This window comes from Cervus elaphus, chromosome 9 (genome assembly GCF_910594005.1).
Source record: "Cervus elaphus chromosome 9, mCerEla1.1, whole genome shotgun sequence".
NCBI lineage: Eukaryota > Metazoa > Chordata > Mammalia > Artiodactyla > Cervidae > Cervus > Cervus elaphus.
This window is the reverse complement of record NC_057823.1, coordinates 61612665-61626314: the sequence shown is the minus strand read 5'-3', so window position 1 is coordinate 61626314 and position 13650 is coordinate 61612665. Positions and strand designations below refer to the sequence as shown.

General features: G+C 47.9%; 1 protein-coding gene across 6 annotated transcripts in view; it reads right to left on the bottom strand.

Moving 5' to 3' along the window:
- ABLIM3 (actin binding LIM protein family member 3) overlaps positions 1-6968 on the bottom strand; it is a 131240-nt gene extending 124272 nt beyond the window's left edge. For 3 of the 6 annotated variants that reach the window (XM_043913228.1, XM_043913230.1, XM_043913232.1), the window contains exons 1-2: positions 4587-4749; positions 4110-4209 (exon numbers count right to left, since the gene is read on the bottom strand). In XM_043913228.1, coding sequence (XP_043769163.1) covers positions 4110-4122 — 13 coding nt within the window. In that variant the 5' untranslated portion in view covers positions 4123-4209; positions 4587-4749. Of the gene's footprint in view, positions 1-4109; positions 4483-4586; positions 4753-6949 lie in introns of those variants that run through there. The other 3 variants (XM_043913229.1, XM_043913233.1, XM_043913231.1) reach the window with 3 other exon arrangements.
- Between the last annotated feature and the right edge of the window lie 6682 nt (positions 6969-13650).

Sequence of the window (13650 nt, the reverse complement as noted above, 5' to 3'; positions counted from 1 at the left end):
GTACCATTTTATGTGGTATGCAGGTCACTCTCCAACTTCGAGAATGAGCCAGTGCTGGCTTTGCACCTAGGAAAGCCACGGCCTTCAGGAGCTCTGGGAGTTCCAACCCAAACGAAGTACAGCATTTTACGACATAGAACTGACTCTGGTGTGCAGGGCACCTGATGCTCTGGGGTCAACTCAGTCTCCCCTGGCTTTGATCCCCAGGTTTTGGGAACTCCTGGGGCCAAGACGGAATGGGAGACACTGACAGGAAATAACCAAAGCTTCATCGTTGCCTAAGAAAATGCACATTAGGTGGTGAGGCCTTTGGGGCTCTGGGGATTATGTGAGAGCAGGAGGTCTGGGGTCAGACTTTCCTTGCTCTGTAAGGTCAGGAAAATGTGACCACAGGGGTGAGTGTGTGATGCCAGAGACGAGGTTCTGAAGGAACAGGAGGAGAACATCATCCGGGGAGTGTTAGCTGGACTGGGGTCGGGGTGAGGGTGAGAAGGCTAGCCTGGTGAAGAGGGGTGGTGGGCAGAGGGGCTGGTGCTGGAGACAGGGAGCTTTCCAGGAGGGGAATGAGAGGAGGTGGACATGATGGGGCTGCGGAGAAAGTGGATGCATGTGTGGATGAGCTGGGCCTGTGAGCAAGGCTGGGCCACGGGGGACTCTGCAGGCCTTGCTGAGGGGTCTCCTCTCGCATCTTAAGAGCAATGGGATGTGTATTTTAAGCAGAGGGTGATGCAGAGAGTGGATGGGGCATTGATGTGGGCTGGAGTGGGTGAAGGGAGACCAGTTAGGAGGCTGCCTCAGCACATCAGGAGTCAAATGACAGATATCTGGAATTAGGTTGGGTGTGTGCAGGGGGACAGAAAGGCTGGACGGTAGACCCACCTCACAGAGGCCACGGTAGAAATGATGGCTCTGTTTTCCCTGAAGTCCTTGGCCCATGGGGGCCACAATCTCTGTACTAGCCCTGGGTGTTCTGCTCATGCCTTTGGTGTTTTGTTCTCTCTGCAAGGAGCCCTCTTACTCCTTCCCTTATCGGTTCAGATGGCTGGAGCCTGCCTGTTGCATTCTCCCAGGCCTGGACCACCACCCTACTCTACATCTCCAGAACTATCGCTTTCTCTCACAACCCTGTTTTGCAGCGTGCTAAAGCTCAGCTAGATTTCAGAAGAATTCTGACGAAACTAAACCAAAATGTACTCTGAGGGGTCACTCCCCTGTTTTTTTTTTTAAACCACCTGAGACATGTGTTTCTTATTAATAAAAAATTTACATATATTTACAAAGCAATCTCTCCTGTCTTGTCCTCAAGATCACATTTCTACATTCCTTTGAATTTATGACAAAGGTGTGACATCTGAGAGGCTGAGTGACTTGCTCGCTGATGTCATGAAGCCAACAATGCTAAGAACCATAGTGACTACGGCAGTGACCATGGCAGCCTGGCCCCCATCGCTGACACCAGGCCAGCTGTGTCGCGGGCACTGCTCTCTGAATTGTTCGTGACACATGAACGCTCATCTCCATTCCACGTGGAGGAAGGTCCCATCATTCCCATTTTGCAGATGAGACAACCATCCTGAGGACCACATGGCCAGTAAGTGAAAACACAACTAGAACCTGGGCCCACCTGATGGCAGGGCTTGAGCTGTACCAACTCTCACACGCGATCCCAAGCCTACAGCCCACGCACCTCTTCTCCAGATAAAGTGACCAGCAATATAATAAGCAGCTCATGATTGGCCCCCATCTCAATGGTGACATTTGAACAGTTGATTAGGAATGGCGCACACTGTGGATAATGTTATGCATCCAAGTACCTTTCACAACCCAAAAACTAGCCACATGACTTGAAGAAGACTGCAAAACTGGAGCAATAATGCCCATTTGACAGGGTGGATGTGAGAGTTTGGGGAGATGGTGCAGGTGAAATGCGTAGCCCAGTGGCTGGTAGAGTGAGGATTCAGGAAGTGAAAGTAAAAGAAAAAAACTGAGTGACAGTTTCTCTTAGGCTCAGTTTCAGGCATGAGGATTCAGTTAAGAATTTCACATGGTAATGGGGCGAGCATTTTTGCTTACATCAGGTCACCCCAAGGACCACATGCCAATGCTCTGTCCCTGTGACCTATGACCCCATCACACCATCACTCCTGCAAGGTCTGATTTCTACTCTTTCCTTCTGAAGACTCCCAGGGTGGGAAGGAGCCTCAGTGATGAGGGAGCCCAGCCCCAAAGCCCTGAGCAGGAGTTTCTCCACAGTTTGCCCCCAGGTAGCCCTTTAGAGAATCACTTCCTAATAGGAACCTGAGGGACCCCCAGACTGCCTGAGTCACTCTGTTTATTTTCCACTGCTCCTGAAAATAAACACACTCTCCCCACTTAGAAAAAGTATATGAGGCTGGAATGGCATTTTTGTTAGTGCTTCTCTTCTGCAGTATTCAATTCTACTACTTTTTTTTTTTTTTAAGTAAAATCTATTTCCTTCTTTAAGGAATACCCAGTGTTGCTAATGGGACAAGAGTTTATGATTCTAAAGAGAAGAAAAATCAGGGTCTGTTACTTGTTACCTTATTTCTTAGTTCCTTGGAAAATAAATGAGCCATCTTTCTCTTCTGTCGTTTAGTGAGAAAGGACTCCCATAAATACATTTTTCCCCGCCTAGAGATAGTGAGAAGTGACAGGCACTTCACATTCTTACTTGTCTGAGAGCACAGATGGATACAAATTTGTGGCCCACTAGGTGATCGGGTTTACCTAATTTTGCTCTTTTCCTGAGCCTAGTGTGAAGCCTTAGCCCTGTTCCAGACCATCAAAATCAAGAGGCGAAATTCTTGGGCTGTAAAAGGCAGAGGGACTCCAGCTACACTTGCCTGCTTAGCACAGCTATGCAATACACAAAGGGAGACCGCAGAGAGATGACTCACACAAATATATAGTAAATAAGTATATTTCATTCCTATCTCCCTGGCTTTGTTTTCCTCCCCTCCATGCCAACAGCCTTGAAATGGAAGGAGGTTGAGGAAACCTGGTTTGATCTCAAACACAGCCTCAGAAGGTACTGATTTTTATGACCTTGCTTCTCAGCTGTAGCTTTTTTAGAAGAAACTTGCAGATTCTTAGATTAGAAGAACCTCAAATTCAACCCTTCTCATTTTACAGATGAGCAATCTGAGATCCAGAGAGGAGAGGGCCAAGTCAAAGACCCAGGGAAGTGAATGTTCCTAGGCGTTCTCTGGTTCAACAACCCCACATGCTGCTAAACAACCCAAACAAGTGAAGCTGGCCAGGCGGGGGACTTGAATCCAGATCTCTGTTTCAGGGTGGCGCCCACGCCACCTCCCCCAGTGGGCGCCCATGGTCAAAGGGACTGTGTTGAAGAGAAAAGAGCTTAGGCCTCCTTGTATCTCTCACTGAATTTCTCAGCAGCTGAGGCTCAGCCCAGCAGTAAAATGTCTGGTCCTGCCTCTGCAGAGCAGTTACTGCTTCTGGCATTTTAGAGACATTGGCCAAAGGGCTTGTCTCTTTTCTCTTGTTCTCAGGAAGGCTAAATGCAGCCTTCAGGTATGTGAAAAATATCAGCCCTGGGCCCATGGGGCTGCCTGCACACTAGAGCGGGATATTTCACAATCTCCAGACCCAAAGGTGGCTTCCTGACAATTTGTTTATCAAACTGCTCCTTCCTATCCCACAGCCTGCCCACACCCACCCACCCACTAGCCCGAGGCCAGCCTCCCTGCCTCTTCCCAGCTCCAAGACCAGCAGGGCCTTCCTCAGCTTTCCAGCTGTGTGCCGGGAGGTCTCCTCTGAGCCCCCTCAGTCAGACAATGGCCACACTTCGGCTTCCTAGGCCTTCTCAGGCATTGCTAGAAGGAGACAAGCAGCCTTCCCCACGGAGACAAGTGGCGCGGCCAATAAAACATTAGCAAATTATCATGAAAACCCGGAGCCATATCCCGGTGCCCGGGAGGGAGCACAGAAAACCCGAGGAGGAGTCTGGGGGCATGTGTCCACCCGGTGCCAGGCTTCCTTCCTCCTTCCAGGCAACCCCAGCGCCGGCTCCTGCACTTCCCGCCCCCACCCTGTTCCCATGGCAAAGAAGAGGAGGACCCACTTACGGCTAGTGTTCATGATGATGCCTTTGCACTGGGTCTTTCATTCAATACGGAGACTCCAGATGCTTTTTAAATCCTCGGATCTTTCGACTTCACTCATCACCTGGGGGTGAAATAGTCCAGTGTTAGCTCTGTATCCTCAGGTGCCCTCTCGCTTTCTGCTGTCCCTCTCAGTCTGGGCTGTAGCCTCTGGCCTTGAAGGCGAGTGGGCTAATAGCTCAGGTGAGGGCAGGGAGAAGGCGGCAGAGAGGACGCGGGCGCCTGGGTCCGTCCGCTCCTGGGACCTGACTGCCCGGCAGAAGCGGGGCCGGCAGCGCCTGTTGGCGCGCACCCCGACTATTGCAGCCCAGCGGCTCGGGAGCCCAAAGGGGGTGTGGACCACAGGGAGGCAGGGCGGGGGCAGCGCGCTGGGCGCCGGGCTCCGCTGGGCAGCGCGTCCCCGCCCGGCGTCCACGAGCAACGACCCGCCCCGGGACCCACCTCTCGGCCAGCGTCGGGAGCCAGAGGCCCCTGCCCGGGCCCCTGAGACCAGTTCATGAATCCTGGTCCTCGTCTGGGGTCTCGAATTCCAAGGCGAGCAAAGCGAAATAGGAGAGCTCGACATCCATGATGCGGGCTCGCCGGGTGGCTGCGCGGGGGGCGCGGCTGCTCGCTGCTGCCACCTGCTGGACGCGCCGGCGCGCGTCCAGGCCCCGCCCCGCCCGGGCTTCTCTCTGGGTCCTGGGCTGTGAAGGGGAATGGATAGGACCCCGTGTCCTGGGGCGGAGGAGGGGGTGCTTGACTGCTGCTTCCCTCCCTCGATATTCGGCTCTAAGAACTAGACAATGACAGGAAAATAGACCCTCCATGAGAGGGGCTGTGAAGAAAGGATTGGCTTTGCAGGAAGACAGTGTTCACTTCCAACTCTGCTTCTAACCAGCTGGGTGTAGTCTGGTCTTTGAGCAGGTCGCTGCTGGCTTTGCCTCGTGTTCCTTAAGTGTAGAAGGTGGGGGCTGGACAAGTGAATAAGAGATTAGGGGTTCCTCCAGTCTCCTAACTCTGTTCCTACCTCCCCCTTCATACCCCTTATCACTGACTCATTTGTTACAATTTTTTTTTTTTTAATATATTATCCCTCTCCTCCATGAGAATGTTAGCTCCATCGAAGTATGGGTCTTGTCAGTAGGGTTCACTACCAAGTCCTCAACACCCAAAAAAGCACCCGACACATATTGGGTATCAATAGATGTTCACTGACAGACTACCCCAGTCTTTTCTGGCTCTAGTGTCACTCAGCTCTCAGAATGGAAGGTCCAGGAACACCTACTTTGAAACACTTCCCTATGTGAGGCAAATATCAAGTATGTACCCTAGTGACTCAACCACACTGGTTCACCCAGTTTTGTATGGCCAAAAGTTTTTTTTTCCCCTGTGGTTAGTTTTTGCAGGTGTGTATTAAAGGAACCTGTATTCTGATTCTCCTGGTCATGGTTAATTCTGTGGGATGAGATTCTTGACATTCCTCTGACTACTTACCCAGTCACCTTTCTGAACCTAGTTCATGGTCACAGAACCATTTCTTTTGAGCACAGAAAAACAAGACTGAAAGGACACATAATCCCTGTCTATAGAATGTCTCTGGTTAGAGTATGGGTAGAATAAAGAAGCTGTGAACTACTCACACCCACCAAGTTGTAGACAAGAAACAGTGGGTCAGAGAGGCTACACCACCTGCCCCCAGACACACAGCATCTGGTGGCTGAACTGTACCAGATCTTCTCATTTCTAGGTTGATCCTTTGTGAGAGAGAGTCAGTGTACCAGATACTGAGATGCCAGGATAAAGGTAGTAGCCACCCTCTTAAAACTGGGGAAAGAACACCTCTTAGATAAATACAATGTTTCTACCTCACACAAGGTGAAAAAGTGATATGGCTCATACCCCCCCCGAGATGTGATAACAACAAAAGGATCTTTAGATAAACTGAAGGGTCAATGGATTTGAAACACCTTGTGATAGCTTACTAGGGATTGTTGCCAATGGAGGGGGAATAACCCTCACCTCCTCACAATTTTGTTTGTATAAAAATCACCTGGAGATCTGCTCTGCATGTTAAACAAGCATCCCAGGTGATTCACATACCTGTCTGCCACTGAAAAGACCTAGGATAACTCTGAAGATATAGTAGTGTTTAATAAATACATAAGTGATTCCCAAAGATCTCTTTAGAGACCCCCTACATTTTCAGATTGTGATTCTTTATTCAATTCCCAAGTTACCTGTAACTTGCTTGGTCCTAAGGCTTTGGAAAGACATCATTTTTCACCCTGGGAGAAAGTTCAGCTAAACTTAACATGTAAAATTAAAAAGACTGTTCAGTGAACATATTTAGTTATCACCCAAAACCTCAATGTTCAGAACTTTTCAGATGTACAAAGTCAAATAAAAGCATATTACTCATTCATTTATTCACTCAGCAGTCATTGATTGTCTACTTTGTGCTAGGCCTTGTGCTGGCAGCTGGGGATAGAAGAAGACAGACAAGACCCTGGCCTCCTGGAGCATAAATCTTTTGGTAGGAGTGAGGAGGACAGTAATGAACTAAGCCAAGTATGAATTAGGTAAACCAGATGGTTGCTTGGTTAAGAGCCCAGGAGCAGATTCCAGGCTGGCTGGTTTTCAATCTCAGGTCTATCACTCACTAGCAAGAGACTCAGCCTCTATGAGCCTCAAATTACTCATCTATAAAATGGTTATAATATGGTACTTACCTCACAGATTGTTGTATGAAATATTCAGCATAATGCTAGGCAAATGAAGATGATGTAAGTTAATTATTAATATCATCCCTCACTTATACCTACCTTCAGAGAGAGTCCTGTCATTTTCTTCTTTTCCATAGAGTGATGACCATGAAAATATGCCTCAGAACTTTCCAGCTATGGGGGGGCTTAACTGACCAGTTCTTCTTGTTTGGGTTGCTTTTTTAACACTACACCCATCTGGATGCTGGTGAATTCAGCTCTTTGGAGAGACCACTGGTCCACTCTAAAAGCCCCAATTAGCTTCTTTTGGGGAAACAATCTTATCTTTCTTGCACAGTTATTAGGATAGGAAGAAAAGGGTTAAAAGAAGCTTGAAAAGCTATACCCGTGAGGATGTCCATAACAATCGGAGGTAGCTGGGAAAGACGCAGGAGGAAGCTGGGGGTGGGATCCGTGGTGGAATCGGCTGTGAAAATCATTAGGAAAGCAGAATCTTGGCTCTGCCCTCGCCAGAGAATGGGGCTAAGAGCTGCAGAGCAGAGGGTCCCTTTGTTTGGAAATTTGTTTTGAACTTTATGACTCCAGAATGGAGATAAACAAGTCGCACTCGGAAACAGACAAATGCTCCTGGGTGTTGGAAAACCAGGTGGCAAAATCATCGGGAGACAGATTTCCACCTTCTTTAGTGGGAAAGAGGAAACCATGGGGCCAACTTCAGCCAGGCTGCTCCCTCATTATGTTTCTCTTCTCTCCAAAGAGCTGTCTTCTTTACTGACTTCCTGTCCCTAACTGGGGTGGTCTCTGGCTCTGCTCCTCACTTTCTGCCCCCTCATGGCTATTATTGCCTAACACAGCCCTAGGCTCCAATTTTTCCTCGTGGTTACACTTCTCTTGTTCCCATTCAGTTCCACCCTATACTTCTGTCCTCCACATCAGCCTGCCCCCCTAACCCCACTCCTGTGCTGCTTCTGTCCATTCATAAGTAATGAATATGCTCTCATCCATTCTCATCTTGAATACAAAACCCTTCTGGCCTATGAGGGATGGGAACGGTGGGCAGAGGTGCTTGCGATTTGATGTATCTACTTGCCATTCCTAGACTATTTGAATATTCCTCCAAGACAGAATACTGTACTTACTTGTATTTGAAAAATAACGTGTAGTTTTCAGCAAAATAAGAGATCTACATGTGGTAGTGAGGGAATATTTTCATTGTATGTGATTAAATAAAAACAGAAAATTGCAGAAATATATATATTTCAGCATATTGTATTATATATGATATAATATGTATATAATATATATAATAATATGTAGATAATGTAAAGAACATATAGAATATACATATTATACAAAATAGTGTTAAATCATCTTTACCACAAAGGGGATCCTATATAGGTGCTACATATATATAGACCTGTAATGCATAAAGACTTGGAAGGGCACACTCCTAATTACCAGACTCTTGGATCAGGTGAGTTTCTGGATTATGCAGGTTTAACAAAATCATTTGGACAAATGTAAGCTGTGAGAGATTTTGGCAGAAATGTATTGAAGAACTAAGGTATTTCTTCATATTTTAGTTCATTAATTTATTTGTTCTTTATTCAACAACTTCTGGCAGGGTTTTTATTCTGTGCCAAGCACCATCCCGGCCAGGGACAGGGGGAGGGAACAATACGTAAACACACAGACTTATTATTACAATCCACAAAGGACGAGAAGAGGGGGCACTCATGGACACTCAGGGAGGGGTGTCTCCCTACCAGGTGACCCTCGAGCGGAGGCTGAAGAGGAAGGAACCGCTATCCTGACTTGGTTCAGGGTTGGGAGAAGGGGAGGGTGCAGAACTAAGTGGCAAAAGGAAATCACAGGTCTGTGGGAGAGGCAAGACCGGACCAAAGTGATGGATCTAATGGCTTCTTGGTGGAAGAGCTGAGTGGGGTACACGTAGTCAGGATCACGTTCAGGATTAATGGACCTGGGCTGGGAGTGGCTACATGGACAGGGAGATCAGAGGTCCTGCTTATAGTCTTGATGCTGCAGGAGTGTATAAGCCTGGGGGTGGTAGAATAAAGTGGTCTGGATTAGTCTTGGGTCTACTCTTCACAGTTGTGTGACCTTAGGCAAGTGACTTAACCTCTCTGGGCCATAGCTTCTTAGCCTGTAAAGCTGAGTTTATAGCAATACCTCCCTGTCTGTGAGCATCAACAGCAATGACAGATATAATGACTTAGCACTGTGTCAGGCATTGAGTACGTGCTCACACACCTGGCTCTTATTTGGAACAACCAGACTGGCTGGTAAGGTGACCCTCTCTGGCCAGAGTTTCCATTTTACAAATGCAAGGTTGGACCAGATGAGTCCTGAGGTTCCTTTCACTCCAACGTTCTTGGTTCTAAGCATCTGAGTGTCCTGTGGTTGGAGTTTGGCAGAAGGTCTGACCATGTTCTAGGCTGGTGCAGGGACCCTTGATTCCCCCCGCCAGGGGCACGACTGGTTTGTGACGAGACCCAGGTCCGAGAGAAGTGTGGTCTTCCCACCAGGAGATGTGTGGTAGTTCCTAATCCCATGCGTGCACCTCTTTTCTTCTTGGGGGAGCCCCCCGAACTAAGTGGAATTGGCAGGACACAGGCCTGTTTTTCTGGTTGAGACAGCTTTGTGATGGGGCCATGCTTTTTCCTCTTGTTCCTCATATTGTTTTGTGCAGAAATGTTAAAAAAAAAACAATCAAAGGGGTTCTTGAGGTCTTGGGGAAGCTTCTGGGGGGAACAAAGGAACCGGCTCTGAGATCAGAGTGTTGGGGGCTGCAGTGCTGGCAGCGGGGGAGCTCTGAGCAGACGGTCCCACCACGGGGTTCTGCTGAGGCCTCAGCTCACATCCGACCGCAGCCTGAACCTCCTTCCTGACAGCCGCCCTGCCGGCAGAAGCAAGGAGCTGGGGTGGAGCCAGCTCTGCATGAATTCAGCCTACCATTCCCTTGGCCAGCCTTCTCTAGGCTTGGTTTCCGCGCTGGTAAACCCAATCTAAAAGGGACCTCAGTGAGCCTTCTGTCTTAATCCACTTTTGCATTGAGACACTGAGTCTTACCCATTTTTTACCAATAATTTCTCTTCTGTCTACAGTTCTGCTAGTGGTGTCCCCCTCTGCTGTGCTTCCCCTGTATAAAGCCACTCGTTTCCTGAAGATTCCCTCAATTCTGTCTTCTCCTGGAAGTCATCCTCTGGGCCCCTTATCTTACAGCCCTGTCTCCTTTTGCCTCCCTGCGCAGAGGGATGCCTTGGCCTCTCAGTGAGTTTGTCCATCTCAGAAACTGTACACATGCTCTCTGTTCCCTGTAGCTGGTTTCCTTTTCTCCTGTTTCCTTGCAAAGCTGGAATCTCCTCACCCCCTAGGTCGTAGTTTAATTGCCACCTCCTGAGAGAGGCCTTCCATGACCGGCTAGCTAAAGTATCTGAGAGAGTATCTCTAATTAATGGGTGGAGTAAAAGTCTCTCTGGCAACATGGATTCATTCACCTCTTTTTAGAGTTTGGTTATTCTTGCCTGGAGAATCCCATGGGTGGAGGAGCCTGGTAGGCTACAGTCCATGGGGTCGCAAAGAGTCGGACACGACTGAGCGACTTCACTTTCACTTTCACTTCATGACAGCCCTCATGCCCTCTTCCCCCAAATTTGGCTGTCTTCCCTCCTTATTCACTTGGCTCTCTAAGAACTAAATTTTATTGTAAAAAGAATGTATAAATGTGTATAACTGAGCCGCTATGGTGAACGGCAGAGATTGGCAGAACGTTGTAAATCAACTATACTTCAACTTAAAAAATAAATAATTTTTAAAAAAGAAATAAAAGAACTAAATTCTCGCTCTCTGAATATGGCCTTTCACTAAATCCTTCAGAGTCTACTGAGGGTGCATGTCTTTACTAGAATTAAGGGTCAGCACATCAATGGGTCTTCACAGCTACACAGTTGGCAAGGCCATGCTGCTGTGTGCAGACGAAATGGACTGGGAATCAGAAGACCTGGGTTCCAGGTTCGCTCTCAGTTCCTAGCTATGTGACCTTGGGCAATCAGTTAATTTTTGTTGTCTCAATCTGCTCAGTACTAATGAATAACAGTGTCCATTAAACATTAGTATAATATGTATTATTATTCTCCCTTTCTTGTGTGTATCTCAGAATTGTTGCAGGAGTGAAATGAGAAACTGTGTGCTTTGTAAATGAAAGTCTATGCAAAGTAAGTGGTGATCATTTTCCCCTCATCTCATTATAACTTAGTGATTCAAGCTCAGTTATTTACACAGAATTTGCAAAAAGTGACATCATATCCCCTGGTGTCCAGGAAGGCCATGGAAAAGGGCAAGCAGCACTTGGCAATATATGTGCACTCGTCATTTCCCCAGGAACACCATTAGAGAGCCTGCCTCTGCCTGGAGGGACATGCTGCAATCCGCAGGCCTCCTGCAAAATCTTGTAACCTCTGAAAGAGAATCAAACTTCTACTTGTGAGAGAACCCTACAGGTTCACCACCTGTGGTCATCAAGTTTTAGATCACAATTACTGTGGATGTTCTCAGAATTCATCAAAAATAAGTTCCTCCTTCTACAGAGTCTCAAAGGCGATGGGAATTGGCTAATGCCATGCAGTGAACTAATGGTGAGGAAAGGTCTCTGGGGTCTAGATGACCACTAGGTTACTAGAGATTCTCATGACTGATTCTGCTTCCATTTGGAAATTGCATCTAAGAGTAAAGTCCCACTTCTGCCACAGAGGAACACTCACTAAGGGGACAGAGAGGGAATCCCACTATAGCATTTATTTTATTTGTAACACAAAGAGAATAGGAAACAGTTTAAATGACAATTCATAGGGAGGTGGCCCAACCCTGGAGACCCCATGGACTGTAGCCCATCAGGCTCCTTTGTCCGTGGGATTTCCCAGGCAAGAATACTGGAGTGGGATGCCATTTCCTTCTCCAATACTAAGGAATATACAGCAATTAGCAAAAAAGAGGTCGGTGTTTACATAACGTGGATAGTTATTCAAGACCTATTTTCTGGTGGGGGGAGTAAAAACAAATTGCAGAGCCACTACATACAGTATGGTATAATTTATTAAAATGGACATAAAAATCACACTATCTTTTGCCAGGAGTACATACATATGCATTTTTAAAGCGTAAGAATGACCTGGAAGGTTTCCCACTTATTGATAATCATAGTATTTGGCTCTAGGTGGGATAGAGGTGTAGGGCTGACAAGATGACCAGGACTGGAGGAGAGGAGCTTAGGGACTGTGTTCTGTTTCATTCTTTTTTTTTCTTTAAAAGATTTATTTATTTCTGGCTGTGCTGGGTCTTCATTCCTGTGCTCGGGCCTTCTCTAGTTGTGGCGAGTGGGGCCTTCTCTAGCTGCGGTGTGGTGGCTTCTCTTGTAGCGGAGCGCGCTCCGCGCAGGTTCTAGGCACACGGACATCCATAGTTGTGGCACACAGGCTTTCATTGTCCTGTAGCATGTGGGATCTTCCAGGACCAGGGATTGAACCCATCTCCCCTGCACTGGCAGGCAAATTCTTTACCACTGAGTCACCCAGGAAGCGCATTCTTTTTTCTTAAAGAAAAGTGCATTCACGAGTTCTTGTGTGATTAAAAATTAATAATAATGATTAAAAAAAATTAACCTCAGACTCCACTGAGCCTCTGGGCTGGCAAGGCTGATTCATATGGGTCACGGTGACTAAAGGGAAGGGAGGGTCCATTTTCCATCGCCATGAAGTCGGGTCACTCTGCTCCCGGGCGCTCCCTTGGTTTTTGGAGGCCTGTCCCAAGCCAAGTCCTGAGAGTGAGCACAGTGTGGCCAGAGTCCAGAGTGGTAGGGTTCTCCTGTAACTAACATGGTTCCATGGTAGTCTGCCCAGCACAGTGGACACAGACCATAAAAGCCATAGAGGTTCCCGTTCAAATCTCAATAATGCTCCCACATCCCAGGGGGGCACCTGGCCAGTGCCTGAAGTCCTAGGAGGCCGCCTTGCCTCGGCTCTGACCTCCTGTCCTGGCGTCCGTCCCTGACTCACTCTGTTCCACCCACACAGGCTTCCTTTCTGTGCACCCCTCCCTCTCACACTTGCCCTGGCGTTCGTGGTTGCTGTTCCCTCTGATTTGAAGCTCTTCTCTCCAATGTCCATGTGAGTGGCTCCTTCTTCTAGCTCAGGGCTCACCTCCAGTGAACTCTCCTCTGAGAGAGGCCTTGCGAGTCATCCTTCCCCAGCAGTCCTCTGTCACAACGTGCTGCTTTATTTCTCCCAGGGAATGGACACCGCTGGAAGTTATGTTGTTCAATTTGTTTGTGCACTTCCACCCACTGGGATGCCCACTGGAAGGGAGGGGCACTAGGGACAGGCACCTGTCCTGTTCTCCTCTGGAACTCAAGTATCAAGAGAGTGATGTCTGGCACATAGTTGATGCTCAGTAAAGATTAAGGGAATGCATGACCTTTATGAGCCCGGTGAGAAGAGTGCACTTGGAGAAGGACCCAAGTTATTTCTGGTTCCCTCCAGTCTGGAGTTGAATCCCCAAGTCAAGTAGGATTGGACAAAGAGACAAGCCCCACGGTTCCTCTTCCCAAGTGGGCCACCACGATGCTGAAGGTGTGGGACCTGCGACTTAATGCCCAGATGCTTCCATCTGCTCAGTCGGAACGTGAAGGAACCGGCCTTGATGCTTCTTTTCAGCTCTGAGCTTTTACCTTGCTATAAAATATAAATGATTTGAGCCCACATGCTCAAATCAAGATATATGCTTGA